The sequence below is a fragment of the Tyto alba genome, unplaced genomic scaffold, assembly GCF_018691265.1.
Source record: "Tyto alba isolate M040663 unplaced genomic scaffold, T.alba_DEE_v4.0 Super-Scaffold_11, whole genome shotgun sequence".
NCBI lineage: Eukaryota > Metazoa > Chordata > Aves > Strigiformes > Tytonidae > Tyto > Tyto alba.
The window spans coordinates 254,867-280,450 of NW_024881273.1; the positions used below are offsets into that span (position 1 = coordinate 254,867).

Below are 25,584 nucleotides of genomic sequence, written 5' to 3' on the forward strand. Positions count from 1 at the left end.
TTTGCTCTAGAAGCATTTTAATTTACAAACAGCAATTCCCATTGACTTTATACCATAAAAAAAGCAATTTACAAGCAAGAAACAAATTCATCAGAACAAAATAAAACAGCACTGAAATATTCATGTCACAAATCTAAAACCAAAGTGAATACAAGAGTAAAATATCATTTGAATAAATATTTTAAAATTCATGCTATAAAATAATCATTAATGGTAAGTTATTAATTGTTACAGCATCAGCTTAGCTAGCTTCATTTACTTCATATGGTGATGAAGTGTGGAGTTGTGAGGTTACCGGTTTATATTGCAAGAAAATGACACCAGGTCAAGTCATTCAAACTGTTCAATTATTTATCATGAAAAACAACCATACAAATAAAAGTTATTTAAAAATACAATTTTTCAGTCAGAAACAAACACTGTTAATATCGTGCAAGAGCTCTACCTCTAATCAGATACACAACCAGAGGCTTGCAATGCAAGTCCAAAGGCTGAATTCATAGCATATGTAAATGGGAGAGACAGCAGTTTATTGTATCTACCATAGCAGGAGTTACTTACATAAACGAGAAGCAAACCTGCTCAGTTACTGATACTTAGCTTCACATCCCCTGAAGAAATACAGGAACACATGTCCCAGGCTTACTTGTTTGTTTAGCTTTATTTTTTTTTTAAATGTAAACTTGTATAACTTAAGTTAATGCTGTCACAGGGATGTGCAAGTAGTATTAAATCTACAATATTAAATACAACTATTCTGGCACTTGTTAAAATATATGTAAAATGCACACAGATTATAAACTTTGAACATTTTGAATGACTTTACTAAACTTCCAATTCAGTAACTGAGTATTATGAAATTTACAATTCATGAAATAAACAGATTCATATAAAGAATTTACATAATTCCCCAAATACTTTCAAATATAAAATTTAATAAATAACCCTGACCAGTCAAAAAGCACCATTCAAGGGTAAAATTCCCTTGGAAAATAGATTAGGTGTTGCATATTTGAGTCCCTTTCATGGTTTCATGTGAAACCTGTTTAGAAAAATTACAATAAAAGAATCACAGTAAACTAATACAAAAATTCAAATAAGATATATATATATATATATTTTTTTTTTTTAAAGGTAAAGCTCATTCAATCTTTTCCCAGCCCTTGATTTTATTCCTGCTGTTCTTCCCATAATTCAGCCTAAACATATTAAGAGGCCTCATTGTTTTGTCTGAAAGTAAAGCAAAGGCTTCAGCATAAAAAAGTGATTTTATGCTTGGGAAGACTGCATTAAGAACTATCAATTTAGGCCTACAGTATATTCTGCTGAAACAGTGAATTGACAGTATCCTTTATGCTACTGAAGGATTTCACGCTAAAAAAGCAGAGCCAATCTTGAGGCCTTATTGACCAAACCGAACTTTTAATATACTGTATTTACAAAGCTACTTTCTAAATGTATTTACAAGTTTAAAAGAAATAATATGGAAGATAACTGATTAACAAAACGAAAATAACTGTTTAAAACCACAAACATTAGCAAAGGTATAAAATCCTTTATTTTCACAGTTTGTCATAATAGGTTAAACATATAGAGGAAAGGACACTGTCACTGTTTTCACATTTGTCTATAATTAAAAAGGTAGATTAAGAAGAGACTCAATTATGAACCAGCCTATATAATTTCATGATTTTGCTGTCAAATATTTCTTCACACATTTTATTGACTTCTGCATTTATTGTAAATGAAATGTGTAACAGCTCTGTGCTAACTTAAAACTGTACAGACACAAACCACTGTACAGTACTTCCATAATTTGCTTAAAATAACACAGCATACTCTGTTTTGGTGGACTTGTGAAATGAACTTCAATCAGATAATGCTTCATGTTTCATGACAATGTTAATCCTGGCATACCATTATGTGACAAGGCACAATTTAATTGCTGTTGCCAGGTTTGAAGTTCGTTTTCTACCAGAGTCACACACTTTGTAAGTGTAAATGTAATGCCTGATGACGTTTTATGCTCACCTATGTATGCATCCTTTGAAGCACTGCCGAACTTTACAGTACTGTGTTATGGCTTGATAATTATTAACACTGCTAGCAGTGGAAAGGGTAAATGGCATATCAACACGAATAGGAGCAAGTAGAACTTGGAAACTGCTCAATCATGATTCTGTAGAAAAAGTTATCATTTCCTGCCCCTTAACAGTCCCGTTACAATGTTCTGAACCTGAACCTGTACAATCAAAGTGATGTTGGTTTTTTTGTTTGTTTTTGTCAGAGACAATTTTGGATAAGTCACTCTTTGGTAAACTCAAACCATTTTAATACATTTACAAATACAAAGAACTAGATTTAAATAATGTTAAGATTGTGACACAGAGAAATTCAAGAAATATAAAATTAGTACCCATATCCTGCTATCCTCAACTCATGCTTCCATGGAAAAAGTCACACCAAAGGCACCACAGCACAGGCCCAAGATAAAGGGTTAAGAATAACTGTACATTTCTTGGATTTTGCAGGTCTCAAACTTAATTTATCAAAACACTTTTTTTTTTTTTTTTTTTTTTGCATTTAATTACTTAAAACAAACATTTAGGAAAAAAACAGTATCAGAAAAAACACCAACATGTTTTTAAGTGGGTAAACATATAGACTACCTTCCCTAGACACAGACATATGCTTTCCCTTACTGGAAACAACAGTTCTATTGTTGCTTCAAGGAAAGAAACATCTCCCCACCCTCTGCCTCTTTATCTAGGCAGTTTTAGGACAAAGAGGCAAACTGTGTACTCAATTTAACTGAAACTGCTCCAATGGAACAGGTGGGGTTTATACTGTAAATCTGTATTTAGTGAAATTAATTCTTACTGCAGACTGTCACAATAGTAATAACTAGTGTATGCAATAAAGCTACAGCACAAATATGCCCCAACTTCACAGGAGCCAAAAAAGCTTTACAAGACAGCAAACCTACCTTTTTGCTTTCCTGTAATTTAGGAACAAGCTTTTCTTTTATAAATTTCAGGAGTTAAACAGCATGTTCACAGATGTATTTTCAATATTTGATAAACATAAGGCCCAATTATAGAAAAGCCTGTATTTTAAAGAAGCATGTGATTAATTTAATTCTGTTCATCAGGTAGAATTTTACAGTAGTGTTTGCCAGTTCATGCTTTTGAGGTCTCTTAAGCTATTGGGTTTTTTTGTTGTGGTTTGTTTGTTTAGGGTGGGTTTTATTTTTTGTTTGTTGTTGGTTTAGGGTTTGTTTTTTTTTGTTTGTTTGTTTTTGCTTAACTGTTACCATTATGTTTCACATTTTATATATTATACTGACCTAAATGATGAAGTTAGCACCATATTAAAAAAAAAAAAACAAAAAAAAAACATTTGGTGAAACAAAAAGATTTAGAGTATTTTTAAAGTTGTTGGTAGTTCCTTTATGCAGAAAACAACCACTGAAAATAGTAGGGAAGCCATAGCAACTCTGTAATACTCACACATGAAATAACAGACATATTGCTTGAAATTCCCATAGAGTTTGTTTTGGTTTTTTTTTTTTTGTTGGTTTTTTTTTTTTTTTAATACAAAAAAAAGTACAAATTCCAAGTGCTGACATATCACTTGGAGGTTTAAGTAGGAAGTCAATGTGCACCTGAAAACAGCTCTCTTTGAAGAGACCTATTAAAACACTGCTTGGAAATACTGTAGTTTAAACTACAACATCTCTCTCAGGTTTTAATCAACCATAAAGAGTGATGAAGTTAAATTTAATTACCTGGTATGGTTCTACAGTACGAAATGAAGGTAGATTCTGAGGCCAGTAAAAACACATTTAAAACCACAATGCTACTTTTAGGTTTGCTAATTTTATATATATATATATATCTATATATATATATAGATATATCTATCTCTATATATATAAAAAGGTCAGCACCACAGGTTGTCCAGCTTGCATTCTAGACAACCAACAAAACCCCTCAACAATTCAACCATAATTTAATAGATTTATGGCATTTGGTTTACATATGTTATAAAGCAAAGCTATTAAAACAAGGTAATTCACTTTGCTCATTTTTGCACAAAAGTAATAGTTTAATAAAATGAAAACCAAACAACATTCTTTTAAAACCAAAACCATCCTCCCAAAGTCCAAAGTCCTAAATCCTAAGCAGAGAGGAGACCTAGCAATTGAAAGAGTGGTACATGGTATAAACCTTGACGTTCACCTCAACCAGAATAGGAAAAGTGAAAGCATTTTATATATATAAAGCAAATTTATATATATAACAGACTAACTACCAAAAAGTTAGTAAAAGCAAACAGATTTCATCATGACACACAGAAGGAATCCAAGCTATAATATTCTCTCTCCCCACTGCTGTGTAACTCATTACCAGCACAGGATTTAAGAGACAAAATAAGGGAGAGTACAGCTTCTTGGTGTATCCAGCAGAGCTGCCAATCTTATTCTAATATCTTTCTCCACTGGAACTTGTATCTTGACAGATCAACCAGTAGGGACGCTTTAGAAGACTCTTCCTTTCCCCAGCACACTGTCTTTTATATTTTGCACATCTTCAAAAGTAAAAAAGAAACAACAACCCAGCCTCCTTCAAAAACAAAGAATATTTCTGTAGCCTTCTCCAGAAACCATTTCAAACTGATTTCCACATGGTCAGGAAAATTAAAAGGCTGTTATACTTGTACTGAAGATTATTAAAAGAATAAAAGATTTAAAAATTACATTATTAATGTGCTCGTTTGTGTTGCACTTAGAATGTAATATTTTAATCAGATGTGTTAGACATTGCATGAATTTCCATACTAGAATCCATAGTTTCAGAAGCTGAAGCATCGTTATCTACTTTCTGTTCCACAAACGCTTCTGTTCTGTCTGGAGACTCTACCCTGTTTCTTACTTCTGTTACCCCAGGGTGGTTTTTTCGCAAGTGCTGGTTGAGTGTACCCTGGAAAGGAAAACATTTTCCACAGATCTCACAGCGAAAGGGCTTGTCATCTGTGTGACCACGAATATGATACTCAAGTTGGTCCTTGCGGGTATATTTCTTCCCACAAAACTTGCACACGAAAGGAGTTATTCCCATGTGCAATCGCATGTGACGATCAAGGCTCCCTTTCTGGTTGAAAGACTTTCCACAGTAAATGCAAATTAGCCTCTCATTGTATGGATACCAATGACCTCTTGTATTTCTTTCCCGTGGACTGTTTTCATATCCTGGGTTACTCACCATGGATTCACTGTCAGCCCCTTGCACCAAGCCCTGAACATCACTATGCAAGTGACCAGTGGATACCCGTTTTTGGCGTGCACGACCCCCTCTGAAACAGCTCAGCATTGACCTTGAAGGACTTGTATTGCTCAGGCTTCCAAAGGTTTCAGACACACCTGTAGCCTGTGATGAAGCATGGGTAAACGAATAAACATGTTGTAAGACAGACCCATAGGAACCAACATTTACTGCCACCACTTGCTCTCCATCCACCATTTCGGTATGATATCCATCATCACCAAGGGAAGAGCTATCAGAGCAACTTGGCCTGTCAGATTTCTCCATTTTAACTTTCACCTCTGCAATCTGACTTTCCCTTACTATCAGGTCTCCTTGCTCATGATCACCTTCAATCTGAATCTCATATTCAGAGATACTCCCGCTGCTTCCTCGATCTGAATGCCCTTCTTCTTGCAGACGACTACGTAGAGTTTTGCCTGGAGTAGTTTCCATCCTAAGATCGCTGCTTGATGTTGACTGTCGCACCTGAGAGCAATAGGGGGGAGATATCTCAATAGGATTGGCAAAGTAGCTGCTGTCTTTAACTCCGTTGCGATTTTCTGAATTTTCTTCAGCACCAACAGTGACAGAGTCAACATCACCAACACTTATCTTTGAATGAATACTCTCCAGTATCTGTGTGCATTTATCAATGACGCACTGCATCTGTAGAAAGCTAGCTGCAGTCAGAAAACTAACAACATCCTTCAGCTGTAAGGACATCCTTCCAGTGTAACAAAAAGAAAGCAACTGTTCAAAAACATTGGGATTTTTAATAACTGATATTGATAAGCCACTCATGGTGCTTAATGCTGAATGGTCACGGAAATACGGAGAACTGGCAGCTAGGACAGCTTTATGGGCTCGAAATGGCTGACCCTGAATATGCACAATTATATCACATAGCTTTCCTTGCAGGCGGAGTTCGTTTAACTGGCTCAGAACAGTGTTGCTGTACTCAGGCACATCAAACTGAATGAAACTGCTGCTGTCCATTTCTACTGATGTAAAGAGTAATCTGAAAGAAAAATGAGAAGATTTACAACTGAGAATAAATGCAGAATTTTCCATTTAAAAAATAAATGCTTACACATGTTGACATGAAATCATCACATTGATCTGTTTACAGTGCATTACAACAAAAGAATTGGTATAAATACTTGATATAATGTAAAAAGTAGAGTCTTAATCTACCCCTTTCTTGCATTTCTGTAATTTGAATTACCCCTCTGCAACATTCATAATTCAATTGCTCATAATACATTACAGGCTCCCTGGAACAATCTATGTCCTAAAAGGAACTTTGCAATTTCACTCCCTGGTAAGAACTGCACAACAGTAGCCCCACCCTCCCAAAAGAATATTCATTTTAAAGTCACTAGGCAAGTTACAAACTTCAGAACCTTTAGTAGGTCTTCAACCCAGATACTACATCAATACTTGCATGGAACTGCATTATTAAATTGCCCAAGAATTGATTTTGGAAGGTACTTCAGCAAGTCTGAAAAACCTGCTAAAGAAAAGCCACGGGTGCATATGTGTGTGTGTGTGTGCATCCATACACACAAATATTTAAAAAAAACATTACTTAGGTTTAGATATGTCAAATTTATTTCAGAGGAGATGAGTATACTACACCAGTGACATTTCAGTTTAATAATTTACCTCCTTAGAAAATAATCTCAATAATTATTAAAAAAAAAAAAAATCAATCTTTCAATATTCACATGATAAAACTTGGAAATCCTAGTGAAAGAAAACACTTAAGTGTGGACTCAATTCCAAACTATATACCCAGTGTGTCAGAGGTTCCCAGATAATAGTGAATTTGTGTCAATATGTAGGGCAGCATTTGAAGGAAAAATGTTTGAGCCACCTGTGGGCTTTAAATTTTTTTAATTTTCCTTTTGTGATTTTTTTTTTTTTCTAAATAATAAACCATGATGTGACCTTTGACAGTCATCTGACAGAGCAGTGGTTTCCTAGCTGGAATGACCTGACATTTAAATTCTAATCTAACTTAAAAGCCGTGGGTACTCAAACTTGCCTGACACACTGGGAAAGGATGTTCCAAGAGGCTTTAGAAAAATGTATACATTTCAAAACAAGATCTAAAGAAAAGCACTTTACCAATTTTTCATAGGCTATTATCATAAAAAGCACACACACACTTGTCCCCCTGAGAGTGTCTATCTGTAGCAGACATCACCTTACATTTCCAAGACTGGGCCCCTAATCAAGTGCCCAAGAATCTTCAGACTTTTATTGATATTCTTGTTCTTATTAATGCAGAAGTCTAAACAGATAATATTGCCACCATACCTGCTTTTCCAATTGAACAAACAGATCTCAACATCATCCATTGACTTCTGATGCAGGAAGCATGTCCAATGTATCACAACATACTAGTGGATTTTTTTTTTTCTATTTATGTCTTATGTTACATGCTGCAATGGGACATATGAACAATTTAAATCAAATTATGAAAATTCAGGCACTCTAAAAACAAAATCAACAGGAAGGAATATGATAAAAAGCCTACAAGGAAGAACTGGAGCTATATTGGCTGACTGTCACTTAAAACTAACATTCATAATCTTCACAAATGGAACTTCTGTTCAGCAGAGAAATAAGACAGCTAGCTCCCTGAATTTATTAACATTATGTCTGATACAGAAAACTGTCAAAAACTCTCACAGAACATTCAAAATCAGGTTATCAGAGTTGCTAAACTCTGTAAATTACCAATGTGTCATAGATTAAAATGGGTAAAACAGACTTCATCTGAGTTTTTACAGTTACGTAAAAGCAGGCGAAAAGACATTTTATATGCCCTTATATCTGATAAGGGAAATAAGGACTAAAAGGTGAACAGAAGTGATATGGCTGCAGCCATCTATACAAAGATAGTTTTGGCAGGACAGTTCTTTTATTCAGTGAACAAAGCTATAAAATGATTCAGAGCTTGTGAGCTGATGCAAGTCAGACATAGGTCAGAAATCAAACATTACAACAAACAAACAAAACCCAATCTAACTGTGGTGTAGTTAAATGGCAAGATTAACCTTGTTATTCAGAGCATCCCTGCATGTTGTGCAGAGAACCACTGTTTAAGTTCTAGCAGATGCATCCACTCCATTGGGAAGACAGAAATCTCAGCAGTTAGGACACACATTTGTCAACTTCTCATTTGACAGGCCAGCAGGCTTCCTTATAAACCCAACATAGGTCCATTACCTTGTGAGCCATGCACAGATGCAACATCAGGACATTCCTGAATAAACCTCTCTTTGCTAAGTGGAGGAAGAGGTTTTGCTGCCCTGAAGTGACAAGCAAGTTACCTAGGTTGAGAACTGTGTACAAACTACAAGACCGGTCCCCAGCAGCGACAATTTGTCATTCCTGCAGCATCCTTGAGCTAAAGAACCAGATCCTGGTCAAGCATCACTCAAATCCCATCAGAAATTACTCCTTTTTTTGTGTCTAGAACGCACAGAAAGTTTGTCGTATAGAGAAAGTGGCTTTCCTCCTTGCCCCATACTTCCCTAAGGGCTCTTACTCAGCAAAATGAACAAGTTAGTCCCAGACAAAATATAAACTGTCACCAATAGCACTAGTCCAGACAGAAAGAATGAATTAAGTATAGGCACCTGAGTAGAAAGGAGATGGACATTTTATGTCTTACCATGGAGAAAAAAAAAAAAGTTCTTCTGATCATGGCATCTTAGCATCTCTAGATGAATTCCTACTCCCTAGGACATGGCCACACATTGAAAACGGACTGTGAGCATATACCAGAGAAGGCATGAGAACCAGGAATGTGGGACACCAAGGATCCTCAGCGATCCTTGCTCATCACAGCTGTTAGAACATCTAATTATCTCCACAGGCATATATATCTATAAGCAATTCTACATCCTTGTTCTCAGAGTTGTTTCATCTTTCTTTTGGGAAACAAAGAAGCTTATTTTCCTTAAAACGTTAGGGACAAACGGCTCAAATCATGGTAGTGAGTGGAGAGGATGGTAGAGTTAAAGGTCTAAAAGTCTGGCTGTCAGTGTAGCAGATAAGCAGTAAAAAGCAAAAATAGAGATCAAAGGAACGTACAGTATTGCTTTGAAAGCAAACAGATAAGTACACAAAATACTGACCAAAAAACAGTGGACAATGAGCTCCTATACCCATCTGCTCTTAAAAAAGAAAGTGAACAAGCTACAGCACGCACTTCTTGTGACTACTTTTCCACCTTAGTTTCTTCCTTTGAAGACACGTGCTTCCTGTGATCTTAAAAACATCTGTAGAAAGCTGAGGTTAAATAACAAGAATTTTGAACAGCAGCAGCATTTGACAGAAGGGAACCCTTCTTTCAGCCAAACTGAAATCTCTAGTTGAAGAGGTCCTGGAACTGACAAGGTTACCAATGAACACCACATTCAGGAGTAGGAAGGATTGTAGAAGGAGCAGCACTGGGACTGCAGTAATTTTTCTGGTGTTAGTACCAGAGTACCCCAACTTTCTTGCACTGATTCAGGAAGACAAGACATGGGGAAAAATCTGGGCATTACACACACCAGAGAAGCAGGCACCACTAGCAATGTTTTATTGATGAATAATGATTATAAGAAGAATGATCTTAGTTATTGACATAAATCCCCAATGCCACTAGAAAATAAAAGTAATCTTTAGCTTATATTCCCATACACGAGGTTTATTTGTATACAGAATCAAATTAGCAGTGCCATAATCAAATTCCAGATGAATTAACCAAAATATTGCTCAGCAGGGTATCACACCATAACAATACTCAATCATTCATCAGGGCTGGAAGACCAGTAGCTCTTTCATGACAGTATGATTTATGGTTGAAGCATTTCTGAAACAGTCCTGAAAGGTCACCACAGTTTGAAAAGGCTAATAAGAATCCCCCCAATTCCCCCAATTTTTTTAACAGCTTCCTCCAAGTTAAAGAATCTCCTTAACCTCGTCTCTTTTGATGTGAAGTGAGTAGCATTAAACTGAAGCAGAAAGGTACTCTAAAATGCAAATTAACTTTGGACACATCCACTGTATGCTCCAAAGAAAAAAATTACCTCTGCAGTTAACCAGACCAATAGACAGTTAATAAGGAAGCTTTGCTTCCCAAACCAACAATAATGTAACTAATTTAATTCACATAACAATTCTTTATAGAATTAGCTGAGGTGAAGAAAAAAAAAATTAAAAAGAATGTGTAGTCAGAAGTCATGTCTAGTACCTTCCATGATATTTCAGCACATATGGAGGTAACCTGTGTTCTTTAGGTCCGAGACCACAGTATGGTAGTTCAGAATCAAGATAATTTTATTTGTATTATATTAACTCAAGCATTTGGGGGGTAGCAAGAATCATGATAAATCATAGAAATCTTAAGTACTCTCATCGTTAAAAACTAATGCATTTCATCCTGTTTTAGCTTCCACTCCTGACCATGGGACAGTGTAATGTTAGGCTGAAAAATCCAAGTCCGCCTCTGCACACCTATCTATGAATAGGTCCTCTCTTAACCTTCCTGCACAAGTAGATCAAAGTGTTTGAGGTATTCACAGATATTATGTACCCAAGAAATTGGCTGAAGGATTTCTAAAAGTTTTAAAGCACAGGCCAGAAATGGACACTAAGATCACTAAGTCTTAGCAGGGCTCTGTGGTTGAGCCTCCTGTCTATTTCTGTAGGAGATGATCCAGTAACACTCAAAAGAATCATATCAATTCTCTTCACGTCTGCATTACATTTATTCATCAGGGTCTTATACAGCAAATGTAAACCATAGTACAAATTTATTAGTAGTGGATCGCTGCCCTGTCTTCAAATAAAAGTGTTCACTGAATTCATCTGTGAACATGAGAATGACATGGATTTAACATTTCTCATTAGATTTCAAAAGAAACTTACTTTAAAAATTAAGTTTTATGAAAGATCTTTCTTCACTTAAAAAATTCAAGAATAGATGGTGACAAAACACATATGGTATTTAATTTTACTGACATCATACAGTAGCAGCAGGGAAGCATCATATAACTACAACACGAAGCTGTGTGTTTGCCAATGTGGTATTAGTTTCTGCTTCTAAGTCTGCACCTGTTTAATTTCATTCACTCACTGATGTATGATTTGCCATTCTCACAAACAGGTGAATGATACAAATTATGCTAATTTTAACTCACACAAAGGTGTGAGAAAAGATCCCTTGCATTTTCTTCAGTTAGCTCAGCAACATGAGTTCCTTGGGGAAAAAACACGTTACAAATCACTACTGTTGTAGCATGTGTCTGAAAACAAAATACATAGAAAAGTTTGGAGGATCATAATGAAAATTAAGACTAAAACAAAAAAAGTGTTCCGTGACACCAAGAATGGATACTTCACACATTATTGCTCAGAATACAGAGAAAAAGCAAGAAAATAAACAGGTATTAGTATAAATCTGTGCACTTCTCCCTTGCATTTTGTAGGATTCAGTATTTACTACACCATCTGTGAGAACTTAAGACATCACTGAAAAAATGTATCATCATTCAAGAGAATTTTAACCTAGGAATGTAATCCTATCAGCTGTGATCATGGAATTTTTAGGGCAAAAATCTTTATGACTGTCACTCCTTTGAGTTTGCATTTGCTTTACTCTTCAGATTGAAGCAGCTACAATAGTTAATGCTCCCAGTATCAAAGAAAAGCTGCAATCAGATAATGTCACAGTCTAGGGACATTTGTCCTCTTTAAATAATCTTTGAAAACAGGGAAGAATCTGATCATATAATCTTTTACCAGTTTGCACCTCTCATAACACTAAAGTATATTATCTTTTAAAAGTCAACATATAGTGCCCTTGGATGGCCTTATGTAGCATGACACACAGCACTGCTGCTTCACTGAAAATCTGGCCCCTGAAGTATGGTAAGCTTCCTTATAGCTAGAAAACAGATTTTAGTATCACAGTCATTTAAAAAACAAAACAAAACAAAACCATAAACAAAACACACACACAAAAAAAGAAAAAAGCTATTCTAACAACTGAGAGTTACAACACACTTATAACAACATAAGCAGTACTATGTAAATATGTAGCAGTTTTTTGCATCAATTCTTCCTAAATTCAAGCAGCCATTTTCTTAAGAACTCTGAATCATGAAGGCTAAATTATTTTATATTTACCACAGGTGAGACAATCAGATACTACTGTTTTTTACAGATTTAAAAAACAATTGCATTAGAGGTTTTTCCAGAAACACACACAATAAATAATAAAAGCAGTCTTCTGTATTTTCAGCTCATCCATGCAGTCTGTTTTGTGGTCTATACAACACACTGCCAGAGGCATCCACCTGGTGACAGAAGATATACCTAATGACACACTTCTCCATGTAATTTATGCACTAAAATCATAGATGTACATAGACATATATTTATAAATTTAAACCAGCTCCTTTAAACCACAGAAAGGATGACCGGGGGAATGTTTCCATTTGATACTTAAGGGAACACTTGGAGCTTAATGGAAGGGATATATAAAACAAGTCTTTGTGTACTAACTAGATTTTTCTAAACTTTGACTGCACTACATAGAACTAACATTCAAAAAGTCTTTAACACAACATTTATCACATAAATCATAGCACTACAGTAAGCAAAAACCTGTTGAGAACTTTAATCTTTCTGAATTTGGTCACCCAGATGCTATCTCATAGCAGTAATTCACAAGCACGTGACTGTTAACTAAAACCAAATAAATTAACAACACAAAGCAACAGGCTTTAAAATTAGTGGTAAAATTGCAAGTATCTGCTTGACCACATAAAGTGATAGCTTCATCCACTTTCTTTCAAAGCTTCCTTTGAATGGAACATTAAAACAAGTATGGACTTACTGCTCAAGTATTTGCAACGTCAAACAACATCATTTCCTAAATCGCTCTTATGTATACTCTTCTTTGGTGAACTCTTGGTTTCCAGAGAATTACAAAGCTGAATTCTAAAAGCATTATTAACCACAGAAGAATAAATCAAACAGTAATATTTGCTTAGGCTGATTTATATTCTTTGTTTCTAAGCTCACTCAAATATATTTAAGCTTAGACACACTGGAGAATACAACTAGAGAGATTGCTGCATATAAACATGAAATTTTGATATCTTGTAATAAATATGTGACTGTCACGGACTCAGATGGAAATTATATAACAAAGAGTTGATATGCAGATCTTAAGAGATGCTACAGTGCAACAGAAAATTCTGTTAATATTTCTGTTGCAACATGAAGTTTCATATTTTATTTGCAGCTTCTCCAGTAGGGTAAAATGCACTTTACTGATGACATCTTTTATACCTACAGTGATCTCAAAACCCTTTACAGCTCAGTTTAACACCTCATTGTTAGATTCACCTCTAACATGTAAATAAAACTGCCAGTATGATTCAAAACAGCTAGCAGGCACCTATGTTTACGTACAAACTCCTTGTCCATACTTTTGTTAAGCTCAGTACCGTTTTGAACTGTTTACAATATAGTTGATTCCCAATTCAAAAGCCATCCAAAAAAAATCCCAAATGAGAACTAAGCTACCTTTTTAGTAGTCTAATAATAGAGTAATGCAAAAGTTATGGAAATGACCATGTCTCTCAAAAATAAATGGCTATAGAAGAAATTGGATTGTTTCTTAACAAAATGGGATTTCAAATCATCATTCCTCCAAATGTTAACCATTCACAAATCACACCATACAGATTTAATTCACAAAGCGTGTTAAATTTTGGGAAAGTTTGAACTAAGCTAAAAAAAGTGCCCAATGGAATTAAAGGAAATATAGACAGTTCAGCCAAAACTTGAAATAGTGAATTATCTGTAGTAAAGTATAAAATAAGAGGTACCTGTGTCATCTTATTAATTGGAAAACAGCATTGAAAATTAGTCTGCTTCACTTCTATTTTACATTAAAATACATAATCTGGTATAGTAGTGAAGACTACACAACAATTTAAAAATTCATTATATTACCTCGTAAAAATGCAGGAAAACCCAGTTTCCTCAGAAACTGAAGCCAGTTAGTACTGGCTGAAATGTCGTTACTGGGAAACTTAGTTCTTGCACATTTGCATCAACAGATATCAGAACACTACAGAGAAAGTCAACATCATTATTCCTCCCCTGTAGACAGAGGAAACACTCTGCTGAAAGTACTGAACATCCACAGTGAAATCAAGAGTAAAACTCATGTCTATCAGGCAAGCACTCCTAAAATGTTGCAGAACACAATCCCATCATTTGCATGGGTGAGCAATACATTAAACCCCCACACTTTTTGCAAAAAATTTTTTCACTAATTCAGACTTTTGTCTAACAAAAATGGAAAAGAATTTATTTTTACCTCATCAACATTCACATGATGAATAGAAAACCAGTTGGAGTGTATGATTTAACATCAAAATTAAAACCAATTGATCTATATGTATGTATAGATATACACACACAAACATACACAGATGTTAATACCACTAACACTACAAACCTATTCTCAATGCTTAGTATGGTGCAGCAGGGAAATTATCAGAACTGCGTATTTAGCATTTCATAGAAAAAAAATAACAGAGGCCTCTTATTTGAGCAAACATCCAAACAAAGCATTTGTGAAACCGAAGTCCAAAGGCCACCTTCATCCCTTATTCTCAAATCGTCTTCCTCACAATTGCTTACCTGTATGGAGTAAAAATGAAACAACTATTGATGCATAAACAAAGTTACACCCAATGATTAGAAACCTCAGTACAAATAATCTCTTAATTTTGGTTCTAGCAGTCAAGTTACCTGTAACTGCTTTTGTAGTATGTATCTATTTCTGAACACAGGAAAAAAAAAAGAAAGTTGCTAGAAGAGAAACTGAAGATAGCCAAGATCAGCAAAAGTATTGTGTCAGATAAATAAAAAGACATATTTATGATACGTACACTTTAAATCAGCAAGGTCTTACAAGTAATGATCACAAACTTTTATTTTGTGCACAGACATAATAGCATAACCATTCTGTAATCCTAGATAGTTTCTAACCACATTTTCTGAATAGCTGACAAATTTGAGATGTCACTATCAGTATTAAAAAACCCCCAACTGACAGCACGAGGCTTGCAATATATATACACCAAGAACATTAAGAATTGAGGGAGTGGAGGGTGAGAGAGCTTTTGTATCTTCTGCTATTAAAATAATAAATTATTTGCCACCAAGTTAATACTTGGTTAGTATTATGCATTTTAATCCTTCTACTTTTTTTTTTTTTTTTTTAAATCTTAGTCACTCTTCATCAAATTGTAACTTTGGCTCCGATATTTCTTTTAAGCAGTGAAGTAGCTATATTCTGTATATATCACCAATAATTTTTTTGCAAGAGATTTAAAGCAGTTGTGAAGAACACATTTTCATAGTATTTTCCAAGTCCATTACTTCTGATAGACTGAACGTTTTGTAGCTCTTATTGAGCAGGCAATGAAGCCCAGGCACATCCCGATTCCAGGTGCTGAGAATTCTGTAACATGTAATGACTGCAGTGCAGCTAATGTTACACCACCTTTCTTTTCTGGCACCCAGGCACTCCCACATCAATGATTCTGAGACTGTTCAGGCTTGTTCCAAATTCACTCTCAACTTTGGTTTATTCTAAAATAACTCCAATTCTGTATGCTATGCGCATCTGCAGGGATTCCGAAGGGCCTTTGCAATTACAGAGACTGGGACTTCACTAAAACTTCCAACTCCTCCAATGGAACAGCAGCAGCCAAAGGCTCTACCAACTTCTGGCAATAACACTATCAACGGCACCTCTGTCAACCAGGTTCGCCTGCCCAAGACCACCGTGCCAGTTATTTTATGCCTTGCTCTGGTTAATAAAAGACCAAGACACAGACGCGCTCGTCCGCCCTACCAGCAAGCCCAAACGACAGTAGAGGGACAGACTCGGGCTGCGCGGCGACAGTTTCTGGCGAGGCGAGCCTAGGAGGGGAGCAACCCCGGCGGAGCCGGGATCGGTCGCGGCCGCAGAGAGGCTGCCGCCGCTTCCAAGCGGCCCGCGTCGCGGCTCGCCCCCGCGGCTCACGGGCGGCCGCGGAACCGAGCCCTCGCCCGCTGGCGCGGGACCACGGCCGGGCCCTGCGCCGCGCCCGGGCCGCCGCCCCTGAGGGGCCTGTCAGGGTGCCGGGACCCCCTGCCCGGAGAACGGCCTCCGTCCCGCGCGGGAGGGCCGCGCGGCCCCCGGGACAGGCGCCTGCCGCGCCGCGCCAGCCCGCCCGCTGCTCACCTGGCGCTGTCAGCGTCTCTCACATGGCGGGTCGCCGGCCCGGCCCGGCCCGGCCCCTGCCCGCTGCCCCCGCCGCTTCCCGCCCGCTCCCACAGCTGCTCGCACCCGGAACTGATTCGCCCGGCAGCACTTCCGCTTCCCGGTGACGTGTCCCGGCAGTGGGCGGAGTCGCGTCGCCGCGCCGCCCCGCCCGAGGCTCGGGGGGCTCCGCCGAGCCGGGAGTGCGGGCCCCGGCCCCCCGCGGGCCCCGGTCCCCCGCGGGCCCCTGCCCCCCGCGGGCCCCTGCCCCCCGCGCCCCCCAGCTGCGGGCCCGCCCCGCTGCCGGCGAGGGCTGCAGCCTCCCTTGCAGCACAGCTGCCCCACGGACACCGAACAGAGTTGAAGCTTTCACTGAAGCCAGCGCACACGCAAGCAAATCCGTTCCCAGAATTCTCACGGTGCTTAGCTTCTAACGTAACACACCAATGAAAAAATGTACCAGTAGTGGAGCATTTAGAAAAAATGAAAAGCGTTAGAGATTACTATGAACAACAAAGCGTTACATGAGAAGTATTCATTTCCAGAACAGCACAATCTCCTGCATTTTGAGACACCCATTTTTTGCTGTCCTGAGTCTTGGGCGCACCTCAGATGGCACACCCGTCCCAGTGCACAGAGATGCAGTAAGGAAGATTTTGGGAGAGGACACCCCCCACCCCAGCTGGCAACTGCCACTCTGGCTGAGCAGCTTGAGGAATTAAAGAGTGTTACGCTGTTCTTATAACTTACACAAATTGTTTTAGCTAACATGCACATCTTTTTTGAGCTTATCCTGCATATGCTTGTAGTTTATGTAGGGTAATGATTCAATGTTTTACCAGATAGCTCATGTACTGCTTGATAAAAGTCAGTGACTGGTGCCAGTAGGCACTGCTGGGATACCCACATGATCTAACTTTGGACATCACATTTTGTCTTCTGGAGGTATGTAATTCTCTCCCTATAAAACATATGGAAGACAGTCTTCAGAAAATAGGCATTGAATGGTAATCAGGGTAAAGTAGCAGCTTGGGGAACATCCTGGCCAGGGCATAAATAACAAAGTTAAATAACAGACACACAAATGCTATTTGTTCACTCATATCAAAGAAAATCAAAGGACTTATTCTCAATGGACAGAATACTTTGGGCTTCTTCTTACGTGCATTCAGTAAGTGCAGCCAACAGCAATAGGAAATGAATTTTCTTGTACCATATTCCATTTAAAATTGCTGAAGACTGAGGTGTATGGTACACAAATACTGGTTTCTCCAGGAATTAGCTGAATATACTTTAAATGAGAGTAAGCTCATTTTTTGTTTAGCTAGCAGGCATTATGAGGACTGAATAGATAGAGGTTGGACAAAGTAAATTGTTCAGTAAGAGTACCTAAATTTAATCAGGGAGAGGAGGAATCCTCACAGGAAGAGAATGGAAATTTAATCTTTAATACTTTCACAGTATGAAATTTCTCTCAGACAAGAAAAAAAGTCTACATGTTACCCATACCTACTTCAAATTTACCTGTAGGCTTTTTGGACATGCTGTTGCTGCTACTATGAAGTAAGTGTTCTGGAATTTTCTTATCAGCCTGTACATTCTGTATCGTAACTTTACGGATCACTGTTCTGAAAAAAAAAAGTTATAATAAAACCTGTTCGATAAATTTGGACTAACATGGGAACTAATTACCTAAGCACCACAGAAATGGGTCCAATTCCCCAAATTCATCAACTTACTGTGTTATAAAAATCAGGTTTTAGTTTAGTGTTTTCTTAGGCTAGGCTGGCATGTTCTCAACATTTCAAGAAGACACATAACTAGATACACTTTTTCTTTATATATTTAATAAAGTTATATATCAACAACTTTTTGATTTGTACTTTTGTCTAAGCACTTATTGTTTTGGCAAAAGTGAAATATTAAATACTAGTACTAGACATGCATTCCTTTCATTCAAGCTTAAGAAAACATTTACAAAGTTGACAGATAACATTTATTAAAACATGTTATACAAAAAAGGGGCATGGGACTCTTCTATAAGAAGAAAATATTGAACAGTAACATTAAATTAAAACCATGCTGTACAATTAGGACAGCAATATTTATAGACAAAACTATCCAACCTCTGCAATACAGGCATAACATCTCACAAAATATCAAGATATGCGAGTTTACTATTATAAATGACTTGTTTAGAATAAAAACTTATAGCTCATTAAGGAAGATTCACTTGACTTGCATAAACAGTTACATTTCTGGAAGAAATATGGAATCCCATGAATAATAAAAAAAGGAGCAGCAATCGACAGACACAGGCTTCAAGCAATAATCGGAACTTACAATTTAATCATGTTAAAAATATACCATTTTGTTTTCCAGCATCTTCCCCTAGGGCACTGACAATTTACAGCTTATAGCTAAAGAAGCCTAGCTATCCAATTAAGCAGTTAAATGACAAAAAAACCAACTCTCCTTTGTTGCTTTGAGAAAGGTTCTAATTCTGTTAAAGTAAAATACTCAATATACTGCTGTAGGCTGTCGTAATTCAGAGATGGGTCATCTTTCTGGCACCAATGCAAAAGTATTGAGATTACAAAACCTGATGTGCCTCCATTCTTTCAGGCTCAATAATACAGGGACATCAAATACTCTTTTTATAATGAGAAACCCAATACATCAGCCTTTGATCATCTACCTTGCTTATGATACAGGACAGTTTCTCAACCCCAGATGAAAAAAAAAAAAGCCAAGACCAAAAATTGTACTGACAGTAGCTTCTGGAGTCTACCTTCTCGCTCATAAAACAAACAAGGTAATGTTTAAAAAACAACACAACAACAACACCCCAACAGTGGCGTGTGGAATGGGAGCCTCCTCCCTCAAAAGTGTCAGATACACACCTAAGCAGAGATCTTAACCCTGCTAATAGTTGAATATTTCAGAATGGCAGTTAGAGATTCCATGGTAATTAACATCTTAGTTACAAAATGGAATGAAAAGGAACTTAGCTGTAGTATCATTAAACGTTCTTACCACTGTTAGGACAACAAATGGCTTCACAGCAGCAGAAAATTCTGAAAGCCTCCTGTGCGTACAATGATTCTGGTTTTCAGAAGGCATTCACTTTACTACAGCCAACAGCAAGCAATATAAAAATGCACAGATGTTTCTAAGCCATATCATTAAAGGTGATGAAGCTTGAGGGAAGATTAATGAAATTTATCATATACATATGCATTCCTATTTTATATATATATATATATGGATCGCTTCCCTTCTCCTCACAAACATGAAGTAATTTCTTGTATCTCGAACAAGACCACTCCATTAACAAAGATTAAGAGCTTGACAGAAGCTGCATCTGCATACCTTGGTTTACTGTGTACAACTGTATTGGCCATCAAGTGTAGGATTTCAGTAGCATGGGCCTGCAAGAGTGACATGGCAAGGGGTTATGAACTGCCCTGTGCTAGTCAAAATAGGTTCTAGCCTGCACTGAAACAGATGTAAACAATCCACTGCATGCCAAAACTTAACCAGAGGTGTGCACAGTGCCTCAGCTTAAACATATTTCAGACAAATTGGCAGCTGCTAGCAAGAGATGCAGGGAGACACATAAGAAGATACTCCTGGGGAAACATATCTGGAAACGCATGAGGAGAAACTGAAGAGCTGCTCTTGGGGAGAGCACATGGAAAAGACACACACTCACAGAAGGACACACTCCATGCCTGAAGAGATTCACTTCTGAGGGAACTTTGGCCTACAGCCAAGCCATGCCAGAGCAGGTACACCTCCGAAGTAACCGAGGCCCATAGAAGACCCAAGCTGGAACAGGCACATCCCCGAAGGGACTATGGTCAGTGTCATCATGAACAGTGACACTGACCAGCCCAGAGCAGCAGAGGACAACCACTAAGAAATGAAGAGCATCAGACAAGCCAGTACAGATAGGAACCCAACCTCATGTGGGATCTGTCATTTCACTAAAAGAATTGGCACAGGCTGAGTGCAACTCTCGGTGAAAACACAGGAAACTGAGACTACATAGGCAGAGAGGAGAGGTGTTAGATTTAAGTTAAGCCTGAGGAAGAGGGAGGAAAGACTTTTCCTTAAGTGTTTAAGTAATTTATTGTTATCTTTTTTCCCCCCCATTACCTGAATCAGTGATTAGAAGTTTGTCAAAGGGCAATAAATTAAATTCAGAAAAAAACACTGTAAGTCAACTGTTTTGCTTGTGATAAGTGAAAGTAAGGATTTGAGACATGAATCTCAAGCTTCCCTTAAATCATCAATCTTAACTAGATCTCATGACAACCATATCAGTATTTTCCTGCAATCAATTGGTTTCATGTAAATTAACATCGGAAAGCCAAGTGCTACAAGATCAGTGGAGCAACATTTGTTAGATTTTCAAGACAATGTCATCATATGGGGTAAAACAGTAATAAGTAAATATTAAAGTTACTATTCATGCTAAGTCATTAAAAAAGGACATGGTTCTATAATATGATCTACTGGACCTTTTATAAAACCTTTAAAGTGTCTCTCGCAGTATATTTTATTTTAAAGCTTTATTTCAAAGTAACCTAACTGCAAATAGGAATAATGTTTATCTTTGAAATGTCCCATATAAAAGTCATTCCAAGCTGGTAAAATAAACGGTTTTGCTGGCAGCTCTGTAGGATGGTCTGGGTTTAACAGAAATAATTTTTTGTTTGACCATAGTTTTCAGCCTGGTGTTTCTGACCAGCCTTTTTTATGCTTAAATGGGAAGAGGCACCCTTAACCTTTTTATGCAACACTGAAGTGACAATTTGAAAGGGGTTGAGAACTAATGTAATATACAAGATCATTCTTGAAATGAGTATGAGAATACCTTTCCTCAAATGTGATGATGGTACTTGCAGAAATGACACCCTGTATGTAGTAAGGCCTTGGAGAATGGAAAAATAGGGCCACTGAGTGCAAGAACCCTTTCCTCTACACTCATGTAAACAGGCAAGCATTATATTTTTTTTTTTTAATATTAAAAAAGACAGTGTTAGCAGTGTAGAAACAAACCATAAAGGGAATATAATTTCTAAGTTTAAAAAACATACTTATAAAGTTTTATGGTTTGTTTTCTTTTTTTTTTTATTTTTTTTTTAAATACAAAGTGCTTCTATACATTAAGCAGGTTACAGTGTTAGTGAGCAAATCCCTGTTTAGTTACCTTGATTACAAGGGTTATATATGGCCACCATGGTGTATCGTAGAGTTCAATTAAGTGCTAAGAATAGGAACTCTGTGGTGCTGACCATTAATGCCCATTGCCAGCAATGGGTTCATCATATTTGGGAATATCTGTTTTAACAAAATTCTGTATGAAAAATATCTGAACCATTAGAAGATTAAGAATTAAGAGCCTCTTAAAAAAATTAAAGTTTTTAAGTAGAATGCCAGAAAAGAAGTTACAGTAATCACAGCTCACTGAGTAGTAAACTCCCAGCTTGTACCAGACATTCATGCTCAGGATACAGTTCGGTTGCATCTTAAGATACTGGGAGATCAAAAAAGCATCTAAATAGTAATTATTTTGTGTGGTTTTGCTTCACCATACAGGGTCATCTGTTTAAGTATGCTATCCTGCATACTGCAGTATCTAATACATAAAATGGGGCCAGACAGGCTTAGGCCTTTGATGCTGGTTAACTTTTTTCCCCATGTTACCAGCACTGTATTCGGACATCACCACTTTCTGTGTATGCTCTAAAGGCTCTTTCCTTTTCATAGTATGTTTCAGTAAGCTACAAAGAAGGGTTAATTGCTTTTGCATAGGACTGCATTAAGCTTTCAACCCCAAAATCCTGTTGCCACCTTTAGAACTGATGCATTCAGTCTACCTGCAGAGCTGGCAGCATCTCTCAGAACTACAAACACTCCTCCATCTATCTCCAAGAATGAGAGCCCAGCATATAGATCCTCATCCTAATGAAGCAGAAGTGCCACTTTCCCAGCAAAAATCCAGACTTTGGACATGAGCATGGTACCATGTTCTGCAGTACCATTAATAGATCCAAATACCATACTTTCTACTTTTTTTCACAAGCAACTCCATGTGAAGAGGTAAACAACTCTGGCTGCTTGTCATCACATGTCACAGTAGTTCAGTACCAAGAATCTGTATTATAGTTCTTACTATTGAAAGATTAAAGAATTAAAAGTATAAATACCTACCAATGACTAAATAATTTTCCTAAAGCAGATTTCTAAAACTAGACAGAAGTTCTCAAAGAATTTTTTGTACCAATAAAAAGTCAACTTGTGAATCTACAGAGTTTGGTACTTGCTACTGTAGTAAGCCACAAAAATCTGGACAGAAAACTACAGTTTAAACGTTTGATTATTTTGGCTAAGTTCCAAATAGCCTTTCTTTTTTTTTTTTTTTTTTTGACAAGACATATTTACTACACACACTTTAAAAGCTCTTACGATGTAGCCATCAAAATCAAGTCAAGCCAAGAGTCATACAGCATTAGACTCTATAGGAGCAAAGACAAATTATACTTAATAAAGACTGAAGTTTATATAGTGCTCAACTATATTTAAGTGCTTTACAGACTCTAAACGGAAATCAGCACAAAATTAGACATTTGTTTTACTAAAGATGGATACAAAAAATGGAAGACAAAGGAAAGCCAAACCATCTTTAACACTGCCTTTCATTAAGCTATACAGCAAAGGCTATTTAACTATGTATAGTATCTAATGATGCATGTTAAGTATGTTGGCAATCTCCAGTTTAAGGTGGAATTCTAACTTTTTTTTTTTTTTCATTAAAATGTGAATCATATTACCTGGTTTGGTCATCTTAGTTCTCTTTTTCATTAAGCAGGGCTACTTGAATTCCTGCTTCATTACGTATTTGCAGGACTTGGGTCAATTTAGAGCTGGGTTTTACTGTGAATTTAGAAGACTTAGAAAAACAACAGGACTTCTAAATGCTGCTGTGATAACAATCAATGTCACAAAGACCTTACAGACCTCATTTTGCAAGCACCTTTCAGATTAACCATTTGTACTTCACACATCAAACACTGGAGTAATACTGTGGAAAATACAAGTTTGGTCTGCTTATACCAGCATAATCGTTAAAACTTTTTTTTTTGAGAATTTACAATAGCAAGTACCAGACATTATTTGCATAATTACTTCACTTTGCTTACTCTACTAAACAAATGTAAGCACTAATGTCTTAGTTCATCTCAGTAGTACTCTGCTCAGCTTTAGAAGCTTGATATGACTTGGTACAAGAGGTCACATGCCGATGAAAACTGTCCCGCCACATAAATCTTTTCCCACAGATATTACACTCATATGGTTTTATGCCTGTATGAATTTTCATATGGCCTACAAGATGGTGTTTCATTTTGAATTTCTTACCACAGACACCACAGCCATAAGGTCGAAGACCAAGGTGCATACTCATATGCCGATCTCTCTGACTTTTGTGTGTAAAGCTTTTTCCACACTGACAAGGATACAGCTTATCAGCATGTGAGAATCCAGTGAGGGATGTTTCTTCTTTAATTCCTGTAGCCATTTCAATGCCTTCACTGTAGCCTGCTGCTATCATAAGATCCTGTCTGTGAGCACTTAAATTTCCATCCGCCCTTTCACCAGAGAATTCTTCCATGGAAGAGCCATAGAAGTCAACTTGTTCATCATAATTACTTTCATCTGCCTGTTCATCAAATTCTGCTTCCATCTTTTTGTCACCTATATGAAAGTCTTCAACACCTGAAGACTGGATTGAATGATCTGCCTGAATGGCATTCATGGATTCAGAAACTTGGTGTTCATCATAAGGATTATCAACACCTTCACAGTCTTGTTCGAATCTTTCTGGTTTCACATGGATCCACCGTTTGTGAGACATGATGCTGGGTTTGCTATACATAGGTCTGGTGTACTGATACTCTGCACTATCACTAGTTCCTTCTTCACCATCTTGACTTGTCATTCCAGTGCTAAGTCTGTCATGTTCTGTTGAAGAATTACTGGGAAGGTACTCATGTTCTGTCAGCTGACACGACAGTTCATCTTTAGAGCTCTCCTCTTCATTTTCACCATCCCTTAGTTCCTGCACTTTGTGGAATTCCGTCTGTCCTCCAGAGCCAAGTTCAAAGGTTTCAACAAGGCCATTGTAACTACTACTGCTTGGGGACTGATGATCACTGCCATGATTCATCTTCTGACACAGAACTGTTGGGTTCCCCTCTAGCACTTCAGTGCATTTATCCACTACATGCCACATCTGAAGGAAACTTGCTGCTGTCAAGTAACTAACAATTTCTGGAGCAGGCATTACCAGCCGACCTGTATAAGTAGACAGAAGAATGTTTTCAAATACTCTGGGATTCATCACATCAGGCAGGACTATTCGCCTGCTGTTTTTTAGGAGAACCTGATCACAGAAGTAAGGTGAACTAGCTGCAAGAACAGCTTTATGGGCTCTGAAGAGATGGCCCTGAACTACAATGGACACATCACATAACTGTCCTTGCTGGCGCTGCTGGTTTAACTTCTGCAAAATGGTGCTAGAAAAATCTGGAAATTCCACTCGGAAAGAGCTTGACCCAGACTCCATTTCATTACAAATTTAGTGTTGTGCTGTAAGGGAAAAAAAAAAAAAAAAAAAAAAAAAAGACAAAACCAGAAATTCTGCTTAGTAAACTATTGATCTTTCAATTTCCTTTTTCTTTTTTTCTTTAACAAATAAGACTTAAGCAGACTCATATGGAACTCAACCCAGTATTTTCTGGAACCTATGCTACTCTGTACTTCCATTTCTCCCACCCTACCCCATTTCTCTCTTTTCTGAAAGTTGTACTGAGGCCACAAATTGCTATGCCAGCACATTTTGTTGTGTTTCATCTATCCAAGAGGACTCAT

General features: G+C 37.3%; 3 protein-coding genes across 10 annotated transcripts in view; all 3 read right to left on the reverse strand.

The window, feature by feature from the left end:
• Positions 1-16,647, reverse strand: part of RALGPS1 (Ral GEF with PH domain and SH3 binding motif 1) — a 142,228-nt gene extending 125,581 nt beyond the window's left edge. Inside the window, exon 1 of the mRNA XM_042786610.1 lies at positions 16,627-16,647. The gene's annotated coding sequence lies outside the window, so the exon portion shown is untranslated. The remainder of the gene's footprint in view (positions 1-16,626) is intronic.
• ZBTB34 (zinc finger and BTB domain containing 34) lies at positions 1-18,256 on the reverse strand. Of its 5 annotated transcripts, none has more exons than XM_042786616.1 (3): positions 18,169-18,256; positions 7,629-7,753; positions 1-6,324 (listed from the first exon to the last, which is right to left on the reverse strand). In XM_042786616.1, the coding sequence occupies exons 2-3, from the start codon at positions 7,667-7,669 to the stop codon at positions 4,803-4,805; spliced, it is 1,563 nt and encodes a 520-aa protein (XP_042642550.1). In that variant the 5' UTR covers positions 7,670-7,753; positions 18,169-18,256; the 3' UTR covers positions 1-4,802. The 5 variants fall into 5 exon arrangements, with proteins under 5 accessions (XP_042642550.1, XP_042642549.1, XP_042642548.1 ...); XM_042786615.1 differs by lacking the exon at positions 18,169-18,256 and adding an exon at positions 16,627-16,729; XM_042786614.1 differs by lacking the exon at positions 18,169-18,256 and adding an exon at positions 13,210-14,307 and having other exon boundaries at positions 7,629-12,667.
• The window catches only part of ZBTB43 (zinc finger and BTB domain containing 43), an 11,475-nt gene continuing 4,120 nt past the window's right edge, over positions 18,230-25,584 (reverse strand). For 3 of the 4 annotated variants that reach the window (XM_042786620.1, XM_032983140.2, XM_042786619.1), the window contains exon 2: positions 18,965-25,302. In XM_042786620.1, the coding sequence (XP_042642554.1) occupies positions 23,885-25,279 (1,395 nt within the window). In that variant the 5' untranslated portion in view covers positions 25,280-25,302 and the 3' untranslated portion in view covers positions 18,965-23,884. Of the gene's footprint in view, positions 18,273-18,964; positions 25,303-25,584 lie in introns of those variants that run through there. The other variant, XM_042786621.1, reaches the window with a different exon arrangement.

What these genes read in the sequence shown, in the direction of transcription:
- ZBTB34 (XM_042786616.1), bottom strand. Translation starts at nt 7,669, where the DNA reads ATGGATGATGTTGAGATCTGTTTGTTCAATTGGAAAAGCAG. An exon ending in TTGTTCAATTGGAAAAGCAG is followed by an intron (nt 6,325 to 7,628) that starts GTATGGTGGCAA and finishes TTTTTCTTTCAG; the next exon opens with ATTACTCTTTACATCAGTAG.